Source organism: Monodelphis domestica, chromosome 2 (genome assembly GCF_027887165.1).
Source record: "Monodelphis domestica isolate mMonDom1 chromosome 2, mMonDom1.pri, whole genome shotgun sequence".
Classification (NCBI taxonomy): Eukaryota; Metazoa; Chordata; class Mammalia; order Didelphimorphia; family Didelphidae; genus Monodelphis; species Monodelphis domestica.
The window spans coordinates 261,390,791-261,415,188 of NC_077228.1; the positions used below are offsets into that span (position 1 = coordinate 261,390,791).

At 40.5% G+C, this 24,398-nt stretch overlaps 2 protein-coding genes across 9 annotated transcripts in view; one reads left to right on the forward strand and one right to left on the reverse strand.

Moving 5' to 3' along the window:
• The window catches only part of STAG3 (STAG3 cohesin complex component), a 33,071-nt gene extending 16,688 nt beyond the window's left edge, over positions 1 to 16,383 (reverse strand). Inside the window, exons 1-9 of one of the 6 annotated variants that reach the window (XM_056817779.1) lie at positions 16,259 to 16,383; positions 15,428 to 15,712; positions 13,923 to 14,105; positions 11,859 to 11,940; positions 10,642 to 10,761; positions 9,951 to 10,047; positions 5,694 to 5,770; positions 5,182 to 5,386; positions 4,009 to 4,160 (exon numbers count right to left, since the gene is read on the reverse strand). In XM_056817779.1, the coding sequence (XP_056673757.1) occupies positions 4,009 to 4,160; positions 5,182 to 5,386; positions 5,694 to 5,770; positions 9,951 to 10,047; positions 10,642 to 10,761; positions 11,859 to 11,940; positions 13,923 to 14,095 (906 nt within the window). In that variant the 5' untranslated portion in view covers positions 14,096 to 14,105; positions 15,428 to 15,712; positions 16,259 to 16,383. Of the gene's footprint in view, positions 1 to 4,008; positions 4,161 to 5,181; positions 5,387 to 5,693; positions 5,771 to 9,950; positions 10,048 to 10,641; positions 10,762 to 11,858; positions 11,941 to 13,922; positions 14,106 to 15,427; positions 16,203 to 16,258 lie in introns of those variants that run through there. The other 5 variants (XM_056817776.1, XM_056817777.1, XM_056817775.1 and 2 more) reach the window with 5 other exon arrangements.
• Positions 16,384 to 16,487: 104 nt separating this feature from the next.
• Positions 16,488 to 24,343, forward strand: GPC2 (glypican 2). Of its 3 annotated transcripts, XM_056817782.1 has the most exons (11): positions 16,488 to 16,641; positions 17,312 to 17,470; positions 17,743 to 18,065; positions 18,439 to 18,519; positions 21,150 to 21,312; positions 21,519 to 21,649; positions 21,785 to 21,931; positions 22,048 to 22,187; positions 22,368 to 22,543; positions 23,093 to 23,204; positions 23,526 to 23,661. In XM_056817782.1, the coding sequence occupies exons 1-10, from the start codon at positions 16,488 to 16,490 to the stop codon at positions 23,167 to 23,169; spliced, it is 1,551 nt and encodes a 516-aa protein (XP_056673760.1). In that variant the 3' UTR covers positions 23,170 to 23,204; positions 23,526 to 23,661. The 3 variants fall into 3 exon arrangements, with proteins under 3 accessions (XP_056673760.1, XP_001372022.1, XP_056673761.1); XM_001371985.4 differs by lacking the exon at positions 23,093 to 23,204 and having other exon boundaries at positions 23,526 to 24,343; XM_056817783.1 differs by lacking the exon at positions 23,526 to 23,661 and having other exon boundaries at positions 23,080 to 23,204.
• The last annotated feature ends 55 nt before the right edge of the window (positions 24,344 to 24,398 follow it).

Consider the following 24,398-nt stretch of genomic DNA (forward strand, 5'->3'; position numbering starts at 1 on the left):
GATAAGAAAAAGATTACTTTACTGAAACTGCTCTTTCCATTCTCTACTATATCAGAGTTTATCCAGCCATTAGTTCTCAGTTTCCTCATCTGTAAAATGAGAAGTTGGAACTAGATGGTTTATAAGGTCCCTTTCAGTTTTAAATGTATGATCCTATAATCCCATAACTCAGGATTACATACAGTATTTTTCTGTTTTTTTCCACTATGTTATTATGGGATTTGTTAGGGGAAAGAACAAGAAGAAAACATATAAATAATTAGGTTTATTTTTGGGAAGGTTGAGAAGGAAAGAAGGTAAAAATCTTTCTCTTCCTATTACAACTACAATATTAAAATGACTATAATTATTTTTACTTTTCTCAATTTTAATAATGTTCTTAAGAGTCCTAAGAAGATAGTGCTAGCACTAGAATTCTTTACTTGCAAAGTTGGACTCAAAGGAGAATAACAAAATTGGAAAATATGGTCTAGGATTAAGAAATTAAAGGTACAAAAGACTTAGAGCCTATTTCAAAAGCCTCACACATGTATAGTATAATTTTCTTAAAGAGTGTGAAAAATAAAAGTGTGAAAAGGTAAAAGCACCAAACAATGTCACAAAAAAATGAAACATTACCTCGTAACAGAAAGGAAATAACTTGTTGCAGGAGTCATTTTAGAATCAGATGTCTGTGGGCAGATCATCAATTTGATTAAACAATGGTAAAAATTAATATCAAATTAGAAGGAAAATGGCAAGAAAATAGTGCTGATCTATTTAAATCTATTGACTATGGGAAATGGATGAAAAAATTTCAAAAAAAATGATCACATAGACTAAGAAAAATTTAACCAATGGAAAAGAATTGCTCCCACAAAGTTAAAATGATCCAAAAATGTCATAGGAAGTAAATACTTAATCACTTTACCCAACAGAGATGTATCATCTTTGAGAGCAGTACCTTTTGGGGAGATAATTTTTTGAATTCCCAAGGGTTATCTGTTATACAGTAAGTACTTAGTAAATGCTTAGACTTGATTTGAATTAAATTGCTTACCTTTTGAGATTTTATTCTATCTTCTGTTTATCAGTATTTGTCAAAAGTGTTTTAAGTTTATAATTTTTAAAACATCACATTTGAAATGCCCATTCTCATAACTACCTTATTTATAAGACAGGTGATATAGTTATAGCCTTTAATAAATGAGGAAATAAGGGGCTCTAAGAGGTTATATAACTTGCTCATAATAATTGCCAGTTAGTACTGAGGCAATAATCTCCTAATTCCAATAAGTCCAATGCTCTATGCCCTAAATGATCTTGCTTCTCAAATATACATATATACATTTGTGTTTAATATGCAGTATATGTTACAGATACACATACACATATAGTAATAGGTAATCTTTTTTGTGTCATGGACCTCTTTTGACAGTCTAGTGAAGCCTATGTACTTTTTTACCAGACTGTTGCCTATATTCTTTTTTTATCATAATACATTTTTATTTTTTTCTAGATTATATGTTTATTTCCTCCATGAATTTTTCTCTAGTGTGGGCAATGGTGTCTTCTTGCACAACACGACAAACACAGAAATATAGATATTTACAACATATATACAACCTGTATCATATTCATATTCACTGCCTTCTTGGAGAGAGGGGTAGGAGGGAGAGAGAAAACATGGATTGCAAAATACCAGAAAATAAATATTTAAAAATTGTACTGACATGTAAAAAAATTGCCTACATTCTTAATGGAAAGAAATGCTAAATTTTAATTAGAAAGAAAATGAAGATATAATTTTTTCCCATGCAAGTTCACAGACCTCCTGAAATCTATCCACAAATCCCTTGAGAACACCTGATACATGGCTATTTAAATGAAGTATAATAAATGCAAAGAAAGTTGAGGAGAATAAAGAGTGATAAAACAACATGGGATTTGAGGATAAGGTCATTAACGAATAGCAGAGTAATACAGTGGAAAGAGTAGTAAATTGGTTAAAATGTAAGCTCATTATAAGAAGGGATTATTTCATTCATGATATTTGTATCCTCAGCTGCCTATCAGTGCTTGGCACATAGCAGGTGCCTAGTAAATACTTATTTACTGATTGCTGATTCAGAAATTCTGGGTCTCTTAATCTATAAAATGAGAGGGTTGAACTCAATGATCTCTAAGATCCCTTCTAGTTGTTAAATTTGTGATCATGTTAATTTGGAAATCATAGTCTCATTAAAGTAATAGGAAGAGAAAACAGATTTCAAGAGTTTAAAAAGTTGTAAGGAAACAGGAAAATACAAACTACTTTTAAGAAAGATGACAGTGAAAGGAGAATAAAAAATAAAATAGTTGGGATAGGAGAGTAAAGGGAAGCATTTTTTCTCTCTCAAAATTAGAAGTATAGCAGCAAAGAATTGGAAATTAAGGGGATATCCAGCAATTGGGGAATGGCTGAACAAATTGTGGTTTGTGTTGGTGACAGACTATTGTGCTATAAGAAATGATAAGCAAGATGATTTCAGAAAAAGCTAAAAAGATCTGCAGGAACTGATACAGAGTGAAATAAGCAGAATTGGGAGAACACTGTACATAGTAACAGCAATACTGTACGATGATTATCTGTGAAAACTTGACTACTCTTGCAATGATCTGGGACAATCCTGAAAGATTCATGGCAGAGAATGATTTCCCTCTCCAGAGAAAGAACTGTTGGAGTCGTCTTTCACATCAGTGTACTTATAGTTTTATTTTGGAGTTTTGGTTATGCATGAATGTGCTCTTACAACAATAACAAATTTGGAAGTGTGTTTTGCATATGACAATAAAAAATAAATTTTAAAAAATTAGAAGTAGTCTGAATATTATACGTAGATTCTAGGGAGAAAAATAGAAGAGAATGAAGAAGTGATAACTGATGAAATAAAATAAGATCCTAAAGAAAAATGTGGAATATCATTATTATAAAGACATTTTTAAGATCTGATGTATCAGTGCAAAGAAAATAGTCTATAGCTATTATTGATATTCTGACAAATTGGAGGGGCCAGAAATAACAGAAGAGGTAAAAAGGTTACTTCTACTAGAACTATCCTATTTTGACAGAACACAGAGTAGTACCTTATCAATCACATAATGTGAAGCTAAATTCTGAAATAAAGGGAGAATGTGATGCCTTGGGGAAAATGAGGAAAAATCTAAGTGTGATCTAGGGTATAGATAACAATTCAGACATCAGGAAGTATTGCATTCAGCCTTCATTAGAACCTCACACTGGTATTATATCTTCTTGTTAATTCTCAACTTTCTAATTTCTCAGTGATTTGGCTTCTAACCCTCATGAGATCTGGGGATTGAAGTAGGTTTCAGAGACTCTCCCGTTGTTGTTTCTGTTGCGTCTTCATGTTCTTCATGACCTCATTTGGTGCTTTCTTGGTCAAGAAACTAGAATAATTTGCCATTCTCTTTTCCAGCTCATTTTACAGATAAGGAAACTGATGCAAATAGGGCTAAGTGACTTGCCCAAGGTCATATAACTACTAAGTGTCTGAGGGTAGAATTGAATTCAAATGAGTTCCTGACTCCAGATCTAGTACTCTACCTACTGCACTAGTTACCAAGCTGCTCTCAAGATTTTCCTATATGCCACAAAACAACAAGTTTTAGAAGCTTTGCCCATGATCATATGCTGGTACATACATACTTTTGATGATAGACATGAAAATGAAAATGTATTCTGTCGAAATGCAGAATCATCTTAAACTTCCATTAGAAGGCTGGGGGTGGGGGTGGGGGGGGAGGGTGAGCAGCAGGGGCAGTTATCTATCCCAGAGGAAGAGAATTAAATATAATGACTTCTAGAAAGTCTAAGTCTATTTAATTATCATAAGATGCCTATTTACAAGTCTATATGATGCCTGATACCATTGTGGAGTGGGAAAGTGAGGACAAATTTAGTAACCTGCCATTGAAAAAGACTTGAGAGGAGTTGAGAGGAGCAGAACACACACATGAATCCCTTACCTCTTTCCGTTTCTCCAGCAGGCACTCTAGACGTTCAGGGGACCTATGCCCCAGACCCTTGTTGCGTTCTGCTTCATACTGTCGTTGATTGTTGTCCTTTTGGAGGCTCAGGTGAAGGGCAACTCTCACTAGGCCAGTCATTAACTTCATGGCTATAAAGGAGGTGGGCAGGGGAGGACAATAAGAGCAGACCAAGAAGGATCAGGGAAAATATTTCTACAGAAGGAGAAAATGTCTCAAAAAAGGAGGAAACAGAACAGGATCAGAAAGAAAAAAAAAGATACAAATCTGGGAGAATAGGGAGCAGTACTCCCTTACCTTGGGCTAGTCTTATCTGAGGTTCTCTCTATATAGTACTATTGCCACTAACTAATCTTGACTGAAGTATCTGTCAGTTTTCTTGGCCTAAGGCACTGTTTTTTTCTTTCCTTACTGTATCAAAAAAACTGTCAAAAAGAACTAGACTAACATCTAAGGGGAAAGGGTAAAATAAAACAAATGCATGAAGTGCAGAAGCAATGAATTACAATGACTAGAAATCCTATCATAGGCTATTATAATCTAGTTAAAGAGGACAGATTTAATTCCAGTTCTAATCTAACAAGTAAGTATCATAGCTAGGGCTCATATGCATGTCTTCTGAATGTATGCTGAATATTCTTTCTACTACATTATAAATATTACTTTGCTCATTTGAAATATAAAGATGAGCTAACAGTCCCTGGGTCAGGAGGTTTTGACTGTATTCCATATATTATTCCCCACTCCTTGGCTAATACTCTTAGTGAGTATTATGAAGATAGTATAGCCAGGAACAACCACTACAACATATCCCACCACCTTCTTATTTCATTAAATGAAACATGGGAAATCACAAGTACTCATATTTTTCCTAGCAGGGAAGAGTGCCTCCCACAAATCCAGTTAATTGTAGATTACTTAAAATAGAGAGCCTTAGACTAAAGGTATATCAAGTACCCCAATGTTGGCAAGAAAAAAGCAAAACTTTGGCCTGAAGAACTACAGTTCTAGTACTAGGAGGATATCCTGGGTGAGAGAGCAAGCTGTCTGGATCCTGAACAAGAAAATTTTTCCCCACTCCCAAAACCTAGTGTGATGCCAACAAACTCTAAACCCAATGTCCTTAGTCTGCTTCAGTCAGTACACACTTACCAGCCAGAGTGCTAGTGTGACGGAAAGCACGGATCTGAGAATCAGATAGACCAGTGAGTAGAGAGATGAGGGTATCCATGAGGAAGTCATCATAGAGGAAGCTATACTGACACTGACACACCAGTGCAGCAACAAACTCACAGAAACTGCTTCTGAATTTCCTCCAGGCTGGACCTGGTGCTGCCAGTGGGTATTTTACAGAATCCTACAGATAGAAATGACATTTCAGTGGGGAAATTAATGAAGAGGAAGGGGTCCCTTATGGCCAAAGCCCAGTTCTTGAAGTGGCTCTGTTAACCCACAAGACTCTACTGCTCTCGCTCTCTCTCTCTCTCTCTCTCTCTCTCTCTCTCTCTCTCTCTCTCTCTCTCTCTGACTCTGAAGAAAGACTGAGATTACATTACATTAAAGCTTTCTCAGGCCTGAAACACTCTGCACAACAAGAAGAGGACAATGGTCTTTCAATTTGATAAAAACAAGCTCCTAATATCTTTATCCCATATTGTTCCCACCTCATCAAACTTCTCTGTCAGCTGCTGGATGATCTCTGAATTCTGCATGGTCTTGAACATCTCATGGGTTACTATGCCTGAGGGACAGAGGAGTTTAGGTTTGAATGGACAGAGAGATAGAGTGACTTAGGTATTTGAAGACACATCTATAAGAACTTATGTAGTATTCTAAGATTTATAAAATATTTTCTACACATTTTGTAATTTAAGCTTCACAATAATACTGTGACATTAGGAGTACAATTAATCCTCATTTCATAAGTAAGGAACCAGACTCAGAGTTGTTCAGTGACTTGCCCAAGGTCTCACAGCTAGTAAGTGGTAGAGTGACAGCAAAGGTCCATGCTATGATATAGGGGTAAGGTATAGAATATATTTATATGACAATATATAACTAAGTGTTGTTACTGTGGTTGAGCTGTTGTCTAGTTCAGTTCCTTCATTTGACAGATGAAAAAACTGAGGCCTGGGGAAGGAGTGAATTGAGCTGGTACATAGAACCCAGGTCTCATTTATTCTTTCAACCTATGGCACATTATTGTCAATGGCTTTTTCTTCCCTTGATGCTGAATTTATACTTACATTTTAAAAAGAAAAGTTTTATTAATGGTTTAAAAAACATCCAGTGTCACCTTCCAAAGACTACTCCCTGCAAAAGCAACCTCTCATTCCTCCCTTGTAATAATGAAATATAATCAGAACCAACATAGCTACCATTGGTGATAATCTGCCAATTTATTCTACACTCTCTTTCCATCTTTAGCCACTATGAAGGATGCAGGCTTCACCATTAGTCTTCTAAAGTCAAGACTGGTGACAATACTGTACAGTAATCTAATTTAAAGGATCATTCAAAACCCCAATCAGTACTGATTCACACATCGAGAAGTGTCTGGAACAGGTCCTTCCCCTCCAGGCCTAGCACTTTATCCACTGAACCACATATAGCTTGCCCTAGTTTAATATTGTTCTTCTTTATTATTGTGGATATAAATTGTTTTCCAGGTTCTATTTATTTTATCTTGAATCAAATCTTTTCCAAATTTCCTTGGAATTCTTCATAAGTGTAATGCAAAGAAAAAAATTATACTACCTTAAATATTACAATTTATTCAGTCATTTCTCAATCAATGAATTTCCACTTTGTTTCCAGATCTTTGCTACCCCTAAAAAGAGGCAGCTAGGTGATAACTGGACAGAGCACTGGATTTGGAGTCAGAAAGACCCTGAGTTCAAATTCTACCTTACTGTGTGAGATTATGCAAATCACTCAACTTCTCAAACTCAGTTTCCTCAGTTGTATAGCCAACATTTGCCTCATAGCCTTGATGATCAGATAAGAGTGCTCTGCAAACCTTAAAGTGCAATCTAAATGTTAGTTCTTCTGGGTGACCTTTCTGTCCATCTACACTCCTTAGAATCTTTGGGTATATCAGTGGCTGGAGACAATTCTATAATAGGCACAGTGGCTAGAGCACTGGACCTAGAGCTAGGAAGACTAGAATTCCAATCTGGCCTAAGATACTTTCTAGCTGTGTGACCTTGGGCAAGTCACTTAACCTCTCCTTGCCTTGGTTTCCTCAACTGTAAAAGGGAGATAATAATGCCCTTACTTCCTAGGGTTGCTATGATAAAAAATGAAAATATTTGTAAAGCACTTAGCACAGTGCCTGGCGTGTGGTAGGTGATATATATATATAAATATATATATATCACAATCAGGAACTGACTAATTTGATGGTTATGACACTTGAAGTGATATTTGAAAGGTCATTAAAAAAGAGATCAAGTGCCATAATATAGGAGAAGGATGAATTTCTCAGTTTTTGAAAGGGAACAGTCTACAAACTAAGCTAGAAAACTTGACTTTGATTCCTGGGAAAATTCTAAAATAGATCATTGAAGATATAGCTGATGAAAATTTAGAAAATGAATTAGTAATTCCAAAGTGCCAGCATGCTCAATGAGAACAGACTAATCTAATTTCCTTTTTTTTTTAAAGATTGCTAAACCAACAGAGGAGGGGAATCCTCTTGTATATAATTTGCTTAAATTTTATTTATTTTTTTTTAATTTTTGAGACTGGTTCTCCCTATCTTGCCCAGATTGGTGTGGTACTCACAGACCAAATACCATTACTGATTATCATAGAAGTTCTGACCTCTTCTGTTTCTAATCTGAACTGGTATGTCCTTCCTTAGCCAGCCAAATGTCCTAGCTCCTCTGAGATCACTATATTGGTGTCAGACTTAGGGTGAACATTCAATCAACATTAGCCTTACTACAGCTCAGAATTTCCCCAAATTCAAAACATTCACTAGTATTAGCCTCTCTAGTAGAAGGGATAACAGTTGTGTTGTGCCTGCTTTAGTTAAATTTTAACAAAGCTTTGGATACATATCTCATATATTCTTCTTGTGGAGAAGAGATAAGGATTTGATGATAATTAAATAATTAAATGAATTCAGAACAGGCTGGATAGACAGAACCAAAGAATTCTTATGCTTATGGCAATATGGCAGAAAGTCTCAGTTGAGCACCTCAGGGATCTGTGCCTGGTTCTATATCAATAACTTCAAAATGAGATTAAGTGCTACAGTATTGGAAAAGAGGGGTGTATGGGGTGCTCAGGGAGGGGTAGTATCTCTGGTATGGAGGGCTTGTCGTGCCCTCCTAGGGCAGCTCTCCAACCTCTGACCCTCACCTGACACCCAGCTCTCACTTGTGGCTCCCAGTAGCTGCTAGCATGCGGCAGCGGCCACACCCCGGGCAACGGCTTCGACAGGCCGGCTAAACCTTGTGAGGGTAACCAATGGGTCGTAGACCCCTGGTGAACCAAGGCTTTGCTCACCCAGCATGTGAAGACTGCTTCAGCTGAACAGACAGAAGAAACCAATAAGAAGGTTCAACGGATGAGATGGCGACGCACCAAAGCACTGTGGAGTGCTTAGGGCGTGTTGGAGCACAAAAGACAACACGGCCATCCAATGCAGCTGAAGAAGTCTCCAGGTGTAACGATTTTTCATGCCATTGGTCCCAGGCTTCCAATGCCGAGAGAGTGGGACTGTCTCTGTGCAATGACTTTTCCACTTAAATCTCCTTCACCCACAAGTGTCTTTGTGCACACTCATCTATACACCATAGATGAAAATGCACAAAGACAATTTGTCATCCTCGGTTACCGAGAGATTACTACCAATACCATTGGAAAAGAGCAAATGTCTCAAATTTTCAAATGAAGAAAGGGAACATGGTTCACAAACTAGACAAGTGAACCTGACTTGATTTCTAAGAAAATTCTAGCACAGATCACTGATAAAAATCTAGAAAGGGAAGTAGTAAGTTATTGATAACTTTTTTGTCAATAACTTGGACCAATATCAATAATTTGGATAAGGCATAAATAGCATGCTTATCAAATTTGCAAATGATTCAAAGCCAGAAGGGAGAGTTAAACACAGTGGATGACAAAGTCCAGATCCAAAAGATCTTGATAGATGACAGCATTGGGCTGAATTACCAAGATAAAATTCAAAATGGATAAACAAAGTCTTATTCTTGGGTAAAATAATCATTTTCACAAATAAAGATGAGGGAAACTTGATTAGACAGCAGTCTTAAAAAATTATCTGAGGATTTCAGTATAAAGTGGCAGCTAAACATAAAAACCCAACAAATTTCAAACTTTGGTTACATATGAATGTATAGCTTCCAGAAATAGGAAGGGGACAGTGTGGAATATTATGTTCATCTCTGGGTACTCTGATTTAAGAATGACATTAATAATCTGAGGAATGTTTAGAAGAAGACAATCAGGATGGTGAGGGGCCTTGAATTCATATCACAGGAAGACAGTCTGAAGAAACTAGAAATGTTTAATATAGAGAAGTAAAGATTATAGGGACCGTGAGAGACATCTTCGTATTTTAAGGGCATCATGTTCTCTTTGGCCATAGAGGGCAGAATAAGAAAAATAAAATGCCTTAAAAGTCTTAAAAGTAGGTTCCTCTTCTTTGAAGGTTTTCAAGTAGAAAGTAGATGACTATTTGTTGGTTATGTTATAGTGAGGACTCCTTTCATGTATGGATTGAACTACTTGATCAATGAAGTCCTTTCTAACGCCATTCTGATATTGTGGAAAGGGCTCAGTACAAAGGGAAGTGGAGTAGGGGATCTATGATGAGAGAGTAACAGCCAGGGAATTAAAGAGAGCTGGGGAATAGGACAAAGGGCTGAGCATAGAGGGAATCTCCTTACCCTTGCATCCACAAGCCCCAATAAAAAAGTTTATGAGCTCCAGGAATCCTGAAACTTGATCTTGCTTGTAACTCTCCAACCAGTCATCCACTACAACCTAGAGAAGGAATGAATGTCAGGAAGGAAAAAAATGAGACTAAGAGGTGACCAGGATAAAATCCAAACATGTATTTCACACCCAAGTTCTTTCCCTGGCTTATACTATAGTTTATTCCATCCTTGGCCCACAATAACATGGCCTCTCCTATCCTGAAAAGTCTCCAGAAAGGAGACACTGTCATTTCTCTCATTTTCCAGGTCTCTCTATTCCTTGAGGTCCAATACCTCTCTGTCCTATCTCAATTTTTCCCCCAATCTCAATTCACTAAGATATACAGGGGACAGCTGGGTGGCTCAGTAGATTGAGAGCCAGGCCTAGAGATGGAAGGTCCTAGGTTCAAATCTGGCCTCAGACACTGCCTAGCTGTGTGACCCTGGGCAAGTCACTTAACCCCCATTGCCTAACCCTTACCACTCTTCTGCCTTGGAGCCAATACACAGTATTGACTCCAAGACAGAAGGTAAGGGTTTAAAAAAAAAAAAGGTAGCTATATACATTCAAGGCTGTGGCCTCTTGCCCTTGTCTTCCCATTATGAAGTTTAATAAAAAGTTTAGTTTTTATAGTTTAATAAAAGTGAATACGAATTGTACCTTTACCTGCATGGCACTCTTGGCAGTCTTCACAGCTTCTAAGATATCATTAGTAGAGGATTTCAGATTCCTATGGCCATCACAGTCCTTGTGGGACCCTTTCCTTGGATGCTTGGCCACCTGGAGATATGTAGAGAAAGAATATGAGAATGTAGGATTATGATCTCTATATACAAAAATATTATAAATAATGCTACTGTGCAACAAAAGTATGGCAACTACATGTGTCCAATGACTGAGAAATGATTAAACAAGTTGAAGGTAGAGGAATGTTACTCTTCTATAAAGAATGATAAATATGAAAAATTCAGAAAATCATGAGAACATTTGTATGAAGTGACAGAGTAAAGAAGACTGGTCTAAAAGAACAATATACACATGATTATAACATTGTAAAGAAAAAAAGAAAGACAACACTTAATCAGTTCAGATACAATAGGTAATGTTGGTACCAAATTATTCAAGTAGTACATATCCTTTCTGTTAACAAGAGTAATGCACTCTAAGTTCAAATCACTTCATTAGAAGGTTTTGCTTAACATTTTTTCAGGAATGTATTTTATAAGAGTTGGTTGAGAAGTGTCTGGTGTCAAAATAAAATTTTATCAACAAAGAAGAAACAGTCATGAGTTAGAAAGAAAAAAGGACAAAATTGAACTCCAACCCTCATTCTTCTCTCCCACCACCTAGCAATACATGAGATTTTATAAACCAAAGGGAAAGTATTTCGGCTGTTAAAGACAGAATTCATTTTAAATAGATTTCACAGAATTTTAACGAGAGACTCCTCCTTAGAGTTAATGTAGTCCAACCTTCTCATTTTACAGACGAGAGCACTAAAGTCTAGAGAGGTGAAGCCACATGCCTAAGGTCCCACAGCTAATTAGTGGCAGAGTTGAATCTCCTGACTTCCTGGCTAGTGCTCCTTCTTTATCATGATGATTTGTATGTTATTCATTTAAATAGCTAAATGGAATTGGATTATGAACAATCATTGTTGCTTTTCCCCCAGAGCTCCAAACCCTACTCCTGTCCCTTCATGTCCTACCCCTTGTTCTATTTCTTTAGCTTTATTTCTCATCTCCATTATCCCCAGTTTCTGTTCTTCATTATCTTTTCTAGTATTCTTTTAACCAACCCCATCCCCAGTATCTCCCTCAGTCAGTTCATTCACCCACCCCCATTTTCCAAATCAGAGTATGAAAACTAGGACTCACTGGGGTGGTCTTGGGTTGTTTTCTGGCCACCCTCTTCTTCATCTGTTGTTTCCAGACATCCTCAAAGTCACCGTCACTATCCCTATGGAAAAGCATGATTTCCCTTAGCTCTATAATGTCTCATCCCCATTCCACTCATTCTATTATATAGAAGGAAAGAAACTGGGTTGTTTCTCTCTATCCCTAACCTCTCCCTCTCCAATTTAACATTTGCCCTCCAGGGCTATATATCTTTTCTAAGGAAAGGAGAGATGGGTTTACTATATCCAAAAGTGTATTAAGTCAGAGCTATGGGAGAACTTTCCCTTGACTGACAGCATGAAACCCAGTAATGAGAAAGTAAAGATGTTTGTTGATACAATCCTTTCCTTGAAATACATACAACTGTCAAAATTGGCATAAGAATTATCCTTCCTATGGGAATAGCTGACCTCAAGAATATGAGAATGGCTTCAGGGAGTCAAAGTTGCTATGTTGCTCATGTGAGCAGAACATGAAGATATTCCATAAAATTGAATTATACCCCTTAAAGTATAATATGTTAAAGACCTTAATGAACATGGCTAAAGTATCAATGCTAGTTATATTTCCCAAGAGCAGTGTTTAAGTGAGCTAGAAATGATTCCTAGAAGGACAATTAAAATAACCAAGTCAATAAAATAAATTCCATGAAGATTTAGGGGTAGGGTGTGCATCTAGAACTTTAATTTCTTCATTGTGAAATTGAATAAAAACTCCCAGTATGAAAACTCCATGGACCAAAGTAGATAAGCAAAACATCTCTAACATCTCCAAAACTAATACCTCCATCACAGAAAGATCCCTTGGCTGGAATTTTACGATACTGATTTCTAGCCATAAAAAATCCTATCCATTCTTTTTGGTACTTCTAGCTGTAAGTGATCTCTCCCACTCCTTGGTAACCATATACTACAGTACATCTACTTAGTAAGTTCCTACTCCATGCTGAACATTGATAGGCACTGGGGCAGATACAAAGATGAGTATGATAGTAGTTTGTCCTCAGGGAGTAAAGTCTAGCTGGCTAGGAGATAAAACATTTATCCTAACTCTTTCCTACCTTTGCAGTCTTCTTAAAGTTTACTCCCTGTTCTATATAGTCTACAATTCAGTGACAATGGCCTCTTTACTGTTCCTCACTCTGCCTCCCAAATCTGCATTTTCACTGACCATTCTTTACCCCTGGAATGCTTTCCCTCTTCATTTTTACCTTCTGGCTCCCTTCAAGTTTCATCTAAAATCCTACCTTTTGAAAAAGCTTTTCCCATTCTTCTTAATGCTAGTGCCTTTCTTTTGAGATTACACTTCAATTTATCCTGTACCTATTTTGTTAGGACATAGTTACTTTAATGTTGTCTCCCTCATTTGAAAGTGAGCTCTTTCCCCAACAATTAGCATAGTACCTAGGAAGCTCTTAATGTGTTTGACTAAAGTACAAAAATATGCAATACTACATAAGCATTAATCATATAACCATAGTGCCAAAAAGATCATGTTAGAAAAAAATCATTATCACATTGTGCCTTATCTTGTCGCTGTTTGTGTACATGCCTTATTCTAATGCTAGTGACTGTGAAATCTTGAGAAAAGGAGTAGCTCAATCATCTTAAATCTCCTACTATGATCAGCATAATTTTTCTACAAGTAGTAGGTACCATATATATACATATATATATACATATCTGTTGAAGATAATGGAAGATCAAACAATTGCTAGGCTACAAAACATTTCCTATATCAATTATCAATCTAAATTCTGGTCCAGATGTTGTCCTGAACCAGGAAAGTTTTCCATTCTTATACAAGGATATAATCATTATAAATAATATTGTTACTAATGCAATAAGAGAATAATTAGCTTGGGAAATGAAAGGCATTCAATAATATTTAATGGCAACTTATGAAGCATCTGAAATGTGCAAAGCACTTTGCCAAATTCTTGGAGAGTTTTAAAAATGAGTCCTGGTTTCCTTCTCTCATGGAAATCATACAATGGCAGAATACAGGCACAGGGCTATACAATTGCTCCTCAGTCCTACTCACCCAACATCTGAAACCAAAATTGAATTCCTCTCTTCACCCCAGGGAACACTTGCAGAAGAGGTAGATGAAGCAGATGAAAACCTCTGACTAGCTGACCTCCCATTCTGCCATGGAGATGATCCAGAACTGGAAGAAAATCCATGGCACAGAGAAGAGGAGCGCATCACAGGCATCGTGATGAGTCTAAAGCAGGCAAAGCAAAGGGGACACTATTTCAAAGCTCAAATCCTTGCCAGTCAAAAAGCATTTATTAAGTGCTTAGTATGTGCCAAGAACTGTGCTAAGAGCTCTGGATACAAAGTAAGATAAAAACAACCCCTACTCTCAAAGAGTTCAAAACTAAATTGGAGACCATATAAATAACTATGTACATACAAAGAAGTATACGGCATCAGATGGAAGGTGAAGACTTCCATCTAGTAACTCAGGGATTTGGGAAAAGCCTCCCCCAGGAAGGCAGAAGACAACAGGACTCGAGCTGTCTTGAAAGACGCCAAGAACAGTAAGAAGCAGAGGTAAGGAAAAAAAGTATTTGAAGCATAGGGAACAAATGGTACAAAGACAAATATGGAAGATGGCATGTCCTATAGTAGGAAAAGCAATGAGGCCAATCTAAAATGGATCGTAAAGGCAGGAAGGGGTCAGGTTGTGATGAGCTTTAATTCGAAACAGTGGCCTAAAGTAAGCTTGGAGGTTGTTGACAAAGAAGCCACTGGAATTAATTAACTAGTAAGTGTGATACAGGTAGATCTATACTTTAAAAAAAAATCATTTTGGCAGCTGGAATAAAGAATGGATTTATCTGAGGAGAAACTTGAGGCAGGAAGTCCAAATGGAAGGTGATTGCAATGGTCAGGTAAGGGCTCCTTTCCTCCCCAAGAAAAGACAGTGGGAGAATAGTCCCCCTCACTGTCCTATATCTAGATCATATCCAACTGTAGTTATGCAATTCTGACAAATCCTCTAACACAAGGGCTGACAGGGGACCGGGTGCTGCCAGTGCCAGGGGATGCTCTCCAAAAAAGGCCAAATGGGAAGGGGACATGGGGGAAGGGAAGAGAGATCAATCTCCAAAGCAGCTGGAAATGACTCTTTTCTCCTTGAGGTCTCTGAAAAATGAACCGCAAGGGGAAAGTCAAAGTAAACCCTTCACATCAGGAAACAAAAACAGCAAAGAACATTTTACATAGCTTAAAACTTACTTTAAAAAATCTCTTCCGACATTATTTCCCACCCATCACCCCACATCCCATTTACTGGAGGCACCTGGAGCTACGACAACGTGACACAATTTTTAAAGTGCCGGAGGTAGGAGCTTCTGAACCCCAAGGTCAAAGGGACCTTCTCTCACTCTCAGGTGTATGGATTCTGCCCTGGGCCTCCCACCTTGCCGCTGCTGGAACTTCGGGCTCCAAGTCTCCTAGTTTTCCCAAGGGCCCCACGGGGGACCCCTACCGGGAGCCCCCGGACTCAACCTCACTCCCATTTGGCACCGAGTTACCTACCCCACCTTCGGCCGCTGCCTTTTCCTCTTCCTCTTCCTCTTCAGCTGCCGCAGCTCCCGGCACCCCAGCCGCGCCCGCCGCCGCCGTAGGTCTTAGGGGTCCCCGGGCCCGGTCCCCGCTGCTGTTTCTTCCCCTCTCTCCTGCCTCTTCCCTGCCACACAAACTTTCACACCACAGCAATGTGCTTTCCCTGAGCTTGTTTGCAATGGGAAAGGGTATAGGCGCTCTCAGAAATCACATCCTGAGGTGAAAGCCGCCCGTCCGCGAGGGGGGCACATCCCCGACCTAGGAAGAGGGAGGGGTGAGTCTCGTCCTGTAAGAGGCGACTCCTCCCTCCCGTCAGTACCTGAAGCCTCCACTTCTCAGGCTCAGTCCTCGAGGAAAGCGCGGGAAGCAGCGAGGGAATCTCTGCGCACGCGCAGATCTAGTGGCCAGGGCCCTGGGGTTCAGGGTCTGAAAGCCTAGGACACGTGCCCGCCACGCTCTAACCGCCAGTCTCTCAGTTCACGTGTCAGCCTCTCCCTCGAGAAGCTGTCACGTGGGCTAATCTCTCCCTCCCCCTCTATTCCGAAACCCCTATTTAGCTTAAATATCCAAAGGCACCGCCCTCCATCTCCAGCTCGGGGTTCCTATTGGCTTGGCCCCTGCCCAGTGTCTGGTTAGCGCCTTCAAACCGAATTGTCTTTTTCCATTGGTTGAGCCGCACGGCGGGCTACACCTCCTCAACCTCACCTACCTATTTGCTTTCGCTATGTCCCGCCCCGTGGGTAGTCTTCCTAGCTCACATTGGCTGAGTCCCGCCCTAGCCCCGCCCCTGAGGCAGTCACCTACTCTCATTGGGTGGAGTCTGCCTCTGGCCCTGCCTCCTGGCCGGCTCCCGGCTCCCATTGTCTCCACCGCTGCTGCCTGATCCCGCGGCAGTGCTGGGCAATTGTGTTTTCTAGGCTCGTTCTTTCTCCGGCCAGTGAAGGGGTCCCACAGCCCAAGCTAACTCCGCACGCTCAGGTGGTTCTTCCCTCATCCTTCGGACCCACTCCCGTTCCCCGAGGCGGTCGCAATCATGTTCCCTCTGCAACCCCTTCTGCTCCTGCTGCTGCCCCTGTGCCCCGGGCCAGGGGGCGAGGCCAAAGCCACTCGGAGCTGCGCTGAGACCCGGCAGGTGCTGGGAGCCCGGGGTTACAGCCTGAGCTTACTGCCTCCCACACTGATCTCTGGTAAGGGGAGAACAAGAAGACTGGGGAACGGAGTCTTCCCTGTCCCATAGTAGCCCATCCTTAATAAATACCACTCCCCATCCCGTAATAATTCCTTCTCTAGTTACTCCATAGTACCCCACTTCCTTGAAGACCCCCCCTTGTGTCTTAAGCCCATGATAACGGAACCCCCTTTCAAGACCCTGCTCCCCTATCCCTACAGAACCCTCCTTTCTCCATGATTCCCCTTTCTTCAAGACCATGACAACAGAACCCTCCCTTCCTCCACACCCTTCCCCTCTCGATCATATAATAGATCTCTCACTCCTTCCGTAGGAACTTCTCTCATAAATCCATGCCTGTGACACCTACTCATTATAATATCTCTCTGTTACACATAATTTAATTCCCCTATAAGATCTGCATACTATGAGACTTTTGAGGGGCCCAGAGTGGATTAAAGCTAGGGGTCGGGGGTTGTCATTGTCCATTCTGGGGTTCTTTTGAGCAGGAGCCATATATAGCTATTCACTAGTGAACTGGGAAACATTGGATACTTACTGAGAAAGGGGGAACAAAGTCAAGGGGTGGGGAGAGACAATGGCAAGCAGTCCAGCTAAAGAAGGAAGAAGAGAGGGAAAAGAATAAAAAATATTTCCTTAACGTTCACTGACATGTCACCCTTCCTCAGGTGAGCATCTCCGGGTCTGCCCTCAGGAATATACTTGCTGCTCCAGTGAAACAGAGCAGAGGCTCACTAGGGAGACAGAAGATACCTTTCGGGGTCTGGTGGAAGAAAGTGGATCCTTTCTTGTCCATACTCTAGCTGCTCGGCATCGGAAATTTGATGGTGAGGACTCTGGTGTCCAAAATCCTAGCTTTATTATATCCCCTCTGTGCTCAGGAACTCAGGAATCCTTTCCTAACACCCTTTTCCCTTTCAAGGTAACCAGTTCTTCTTCCCCCTAGCCTTGACTCCACTGCAACTCCAAATTAATTGGTCTTTTCTCTTCTTCACTCTGTCTCTTTGCTTTCTTTTCTTGTCTACATGTTTCTTGTCTTTTGGTCACATTCTCTTCCTGTGCCCTACCTCACCTCCCACTATCCTTATCTCTATTACAGAGTTTTTCCAGGAGTTGCTCTCTGCATCTGAACGCTCCCTCTCCCAGTTGTTTTCTCGCTCCTATGGCCGCCTGTTTGTCCAACATGCACCAGTGTTCAGTGGGCTCTTCTCACAGCTACGAGGCCACTACCGGGGGACCAGTGCAGGATTAGATGATGCCTTATCTGAATTTTGGACTCAACTCTTGGAAAGAGCATTTCCCCTGCTCCATCCACAGTACAGTTTCCCCCCTGACTACCTGCTTTGTCTTGCCCGCCTTTCTACATCTCCAGATGGCCAGCTACAGCCCTTTGGGGACTCACCCCGACGCCTCCGCCTGCAGGTAAGGGTCAGGCACATTCTAATCCTACAAACATTCACACTTCTGTACTTCTTCAAATTCCTGATTCTCTTACTATATTAGACCTAGTGTCCCCTGATTTCCCCTAAACTCTGATCCTTTCATACTAGCTGGATAACAAATTCCCCACAGATTCTTAATTCTTAATTCCCTCAGACAATATTTCCTTTTGACCTTTCTCAACTCCAACTGTTGAAAATCTTACCACCCCAAATCCTTAATTCTCCATAGATCGCCGTAGAAACCCAAGCTTCAGGACTCATAGACCATTTCCTAAATTCCTTCCCATCTCTAGAAAATAACTGACATCAACTTCCCTGTTGTTTATATTTCTCCCATATCTTTCCTTGTCTAGGTTACTCGAGCTCTCGTAGCTGCTCGTGCCTTCATCCAGGGACTGGCAACTGGAAGAGATGTGGTCAGCTCAGCACTTAAGGTTGGTAAGGAAATTAGGGAAGGGATAGGCCCAAGGGAAAAAGGATGGAGGTAGAAAGAGACCCCAAAGCAGAAATTTTAATTTAAAGAGACCTGTTTTATTTACTGTTACTCCTTGATTATGGTTAAAAGGGCTAGCTCCTTTTTTTATCCTAAGGTAAATCTCTGCCCTTAGAGGAGGAGAGGAAAGAGACATCCTAATTATCACAATCTCTGGCTATGCCCTAACTAGGATCTTCTTTGCCTCTTGGCTCTCTTCTTCTCAATTGTAGGTCTCTGGAGGTTATATGGGCATTGTCCCTTGTCACATACCTTTGATTAACATTTCACAGTAATGTCATATCACTAATGTATTATAACAGAACCTCTTTGAATGGTGAAGCTTACTGTGACATATGTTAGTTTTTTAAAATCCTTTTATACTTTTGTTTCTATGGAAATATCTGCTCTGTTTAACTTTGTTTCACCTAATACGATGTTTTCATAGAACTGATTAATAATTAATAATATAAGTAAGACTGGCTAATTTGTAATTTCTTAAAATGCTGATAAATGTTTAGCAATTGGCTCTCTGGTTAAAAAATTGTCATTCCCCCCAACATACACACACATACATACATTATTAAATTTAATCAACATTATTTACATTTTTTCCATCACTCTATTTTTTTAATTTGGTCAATTTCAAACATTATTCCTTGGTTACAAAAATCATTTTCTATTCCTCCTTCCTCTCCCCCCACCCCTCCCATAGCCAATGTGTAATTCCACTGGGTATTACATATGTCCTTGATCAGAACACATTTCCATGTTGTTGGTGTTTGCACTAGGATGTTCATTTAGAGTCTACATCCCCAATCATATCCCCTTGATCCATGTAATCAAGCAGTTGTTTTTTTCTTCTGTGTTTCTACTCCCACAGTTTTTCCTCTGAATGTGGATAGTGTTATTTCTCATAGATCCCTCCAGGTTGTTCAGGAACACTGCATTGCCACTAATGGAGAAGTCCATTACATTTGATTGTACCACAGTGTATCAGTCTCTGTGTACAATGTTCTCCTGGTTCTGCTCCTTTCACTCTACATCAATTCCTGGAGGTTGTTCCAGTTCCCATGGAATTCCTCCACTTTATTATTCCTTTTAGCACAATAGTATTCCATCACCAACATATACCAACATATACCACAATTTGCTCAGCCATTCCCCAATTGAAGGGCATCCCCTCGTTTTCCAATTTTTGGCCACCACAAAGAGAGCAGCTATGAATATTCTTGTACAAGTCTTTTTCCTTATTATCTCTTTGGGGTACAAACCCAGCAGTGCTATGGCTGGATCAAAGGGAAGACAGTCTTCTATCGCCCTTTGGGCATTGTTCCAAATTGCCCTCCAGAATGGTTGGATCAATTCACAACTCCACCAGCAATGAATTAATATCCCTATTTTGCCACATTCCTTCCATTACTTTCCTTTGCTGTCATGTTAGCCAGTCTGCTAGGAGTGAGGTGATACCTCAGAGTTGTTTTGATTTGCATCTCTCTGATTATAAGAGATTTAGAACACTTTTTCATGTGCTTATTAATAGTTTTGATTTCCTTGACTGAAAATTGCTCCATCACTCTTAAATCTAGACAATCTCCACAAAACAATAAGTCAAACCCTGATTTGTAGCATTTGCCAATTATCAAAACATAAATACCTTCACACTGAAAATTTAAGTCAGCTCTTTGCAAGTCAGTTTGAGCTGATTCCAGCACAGTACAGCCTCTAATTCTTCTGATTTGCTCTCAAAATTTGTACAAGATAATTTTCCTTAGCCTGGCATTTAAACCCAAGACTAATCTTGTACATTGAATCCTTTCCTTCATCTAGACCAAAGGAGATATCTCTTAAGTCCATATACCTAGTCATTCCTACTTCTTCATCCTTGTTTTTATCATTCCACTTAAAAATATCCTTCTTTTCCCTTTCTGCTTATCTGAACATCACTTTGAGGTCACTTCCATCATGGAGTCTTCTTAGCCTTGGCCTGCTGTAATTTCTCATTCTTCAGGAACTCCTACCCCTCCTATTGATATTCATCATATACTAGATCATTGTTAATGAAGGTCATATGGCATAATAGAAAGCATGCAGGGCTTAAAATGAGGAAGACCTGGATTAAAATTATCTCGATGATGCGAATTGTGATTATGAGAGAGTCACACTGATAAAGTATATCTCAAGTAACTTCTGAAGATAATTTACTAAGTCATAGGTGATTTTCCTACGAATTTTCCTAGCAGACAAAAATATTAGAAGCCTTAGTTTCTCTTTTTCTTTTTTTAAACCCTTATCTTCTGTCTTAGAATTGATATTAAGTCTCATTTCCAAGGCAGAAGAGCAGTAAGGGCTAAACAATAGGGGTTAAGTGACTTGCCTCAGATCTCACAGCTAGGATGTGGCTGAGGTCACATTCGAACCCAGAATCTCCTGTCCCTTTTTAGTATTTTTCTTCAAGTAAATTATGCAATCCTTGAGATCTTACTCTTCCATTATTTCTTTTAGTGCCTGACATAGTACTCTTAAAACATTGTAAACATTTAAAAAGTGTTTGTGATTGATGATGGTAATAATGATGTTCTTTGTCCCCAGGTGTCAATGTCTGAGGGCTGTGTCCGAGCTGTGATGCGTCTGACTGGTTGTCCCCTATGCCGAGGGTCGCCCTCCCTGCGGCCCTGCCGGGGTTTCTGCCTCAATGTGGCTCGAGGCTGTCTCAGTACCGGGGGCCTAGAGCCGGACTGGGGGAGCTATTTGGGTGAGAGGGGCCAAGGGAGGACTGGGAGGTAAGACTACCTGGGTAAAAGGGACTTAAATGAGGGGTGATATGCTGAGAAAAGGCTATGAAGACTCTAAAAGGAATTACATTACGTCCTTACATTAAAACCTGGAAAAAGGGCCTTTGTGGGACAAATCTTAGATGAAGGGATATCATACTGTCCTGTTTCCTCTTCTCCCTACCAGATACACTCTTGCTCCTGGCAGAGAGGCTCCAAGGTCCCTTCTCCTTTGAGTTAGCATCTGAGTCCATTGGAGTGAAGATCTCTGAGGGTTTGATGTTTCTGCAGGAAAACAGTGTGGGGATCTCAGCCCAGGTATTGGTGTGGTGTCTTGGAAGAGTCCAGGAATGGTCTACCAAGGGAGAGTGGGAGCATTGCCATTATTACTGGAGAGGAACAAAGGAGCAGGGACCAATCTATTGTCTTCTAAATTCTTTACTGTACCCTCAGGTGTTTCAGGGATGTGGGGGTCCTCATCCAGCCCCTGCCCGTTCTCGGAGAGCTCCTTCACCCCAGGATGAGGTTGGTCAACTGTGGACATTTCCTCTTGAGGAAGAGTGGCCCACCACAGCAGCAGGAACCAATTTGCCCCGGCTGGTGAGGGAATCTCTAATAAAGGATAGGCAGATGAGAGTGACTTGAACAATTGTGGGAAAAATTATCTGACCTATACTTTCCATAGATTTCTCTTTCTTCTTTCTCCTACCTATCAGGTGTGGGAGCTCCGGGATCGACTGAGCCGGGTCCGGGGTTTCTGGGCAGGGCTGCCCCTGACACTGTGTGGAGATCCACGAATGTCAATGGATGTTACAGAAGAGGCAATGCCCTGCTGGACAGGGGCTGGATGGGGACGGTAAGGCCTTCTCCAAGGGGTGGGGCATAAGCAAAGAGCCAGAAAGATTCAAGTAAGAAGAGGGTTATGGTGTATGGTAGGGATGAAGCAGAAATCTTTAGTGATTAGAAAGTAGTGATTGGTAGGGCAGAGAGAAAGGGGGAAAAGAAAACCACACTTTCTGATTGTGTTCGGCCCCAGGTACCTGCCACCTGTAGTAGGAAGCTCCTTGGCAGAACAGCTAAAAAACCCAGAGTTGGAAGTGGACATCTCAGGTCCCAGTCTCTCCACTAGACGGCAGAGACTGCAGCTTCGGGCAGCCACAGCTCGAATGAGGGCAGCAGCTCTTGGGCATGACCTGGACCTTCAAGATGCAGGTGAGGATCATCCCCATCTGACCTTTACTTTTGACCCCTGACTTGACACTGACCCTAATCTTTTAGGGACTTTGGCCTTTCCCTGACCCCTCCAGTTTCCAGAGCTTCCACTATTGATCTTAACCAAAGCTCCCAACCTTTAATTGTTAACTAACTCTACCTTCTTAATGGCCAAAGAGAACAAACTCCCCAAAGATCTCTTAACTACTTTCTACCCTTTTTCTTGATCATTCCCCTCCCCTGGCATTTCCCTATCTTTCTGAATAGCCCTTTGCCATTGTTTCCTTGTTTCCATTTCTGGGTTCCCTTTCCCTATCCTCCTCATAGTTATATGGAGACCAGTGTAGTCAAGCACTAGTCTTGGAGGCAAAGGGGAATCCCAACTGCCACTTACAATTTCTCTGACACTGGGCAAATTCCCTTCCTCTATAAAATAAGGGGGTTTTTGTAATGGGGGACTGGACATATTAAATTCAATAAATATTTATTAAGAGTTTACTATAGTTTACTATACTAAAGTATACTATTTACTATAGTTTACATGTGCAGGGCATTATGCTAGGCACTGGAGACACAAAGACAAAAACGAAGCAGTCTCTGCCCTCAAGGAACTTACAGTCAACTAGGGGATACAAAATGTATACAGATAAGTAAATACAAGGTAGGGAGTGGTGGTGGGGGGTGGTAAAAGAGAGCTTAGCTCATGAAATGCTCTAGAAAGATTTTAGTAGAGAAAACACTAAAAACTGGGGAGATCAAGGAAGATTTTATGGAGTTCATGTAGTACCTGAGCCATACCTTGCAGGTAGATAAGGATTTTAAAAGACTAATATAAGGAAAGGGAGTATATTTCAGGAATGGAGGCTGGCTTATGTGAATTCACAAAACCTAAAGATGGCACATTGGATTTGGGGGACAGCTTATAGTCCAGTTTGACCAACAAGGACTTTTCCATCTTTGACATTCTGATTCTTTCCCTCAGATGAGGATGCTAGTGGTTCTGGGGAAGGGCAGCACTATGCAGATGACTGGACAGCAGGAGCAGCAGCTGTGGTCCCACCAGCCCGGCCCCCAAGAAGGAACACTCCTATGGGTAAAGGTGGTGGTGGCAGTAGTCGCTACAACCACAATGGTGCCAGGAGCCAAGTGACCTCTGGGAATCTCCCTACCCACCCTTTTCTCCTTCTCCTAACCCTAACTCTGGTCCTGCTTGGATTTCGATAATAGGAGCAAGGAGAAAGAAAGCATGTACCCCAGCAACTGAAAGGTTAATAACCCTTTTCACCTCTCCTCCCCAAAAGCCATGTCTGGGGAGGAGCTAAAGGGGACCACTGAATATGGGCAGAGCTAAAAGAGTATGAGTGGCTGGAGTCACAGATTCAATTGGACAGGAGGGTAGGAGTTAAACAATATTTATTTTTCCATTTGATAGGGGATGGAGGGTATTTATTTGGGGGGTGGGGAGTGTTCTCTAGGTCCTCTCCAGCCTGGGGCTGGGAGTGCTAACTCTTTGGGTGGTAGAATTGTCAAGGTAGGAGCCAAGGGACTTGGGAGGAGGGAGGGAATGGGGGAAAAAAACTGGTTGAAGGGACACCTTGATTGTAGGAAGGAGGTTAGGAAGCGAATTGTTTAAGTTTCTGCTTCTGTTGGCTTTTTTCAGTCTCAGTTTCTTAAAGAAAACCACAAATTGAAAAAAAAAAAGCCATCACTAATTATTCCTCTCCCTCTTATCCATGTCCCCACCTCTTTCAGTGTTTTACATTTTTAAAAATTCTGTAAATAAATGGTTAATTTATTGGACATTATGTGTGCATCATTTGATGGTTCTGTGCATCCAATTTTCGATCATTCCCCT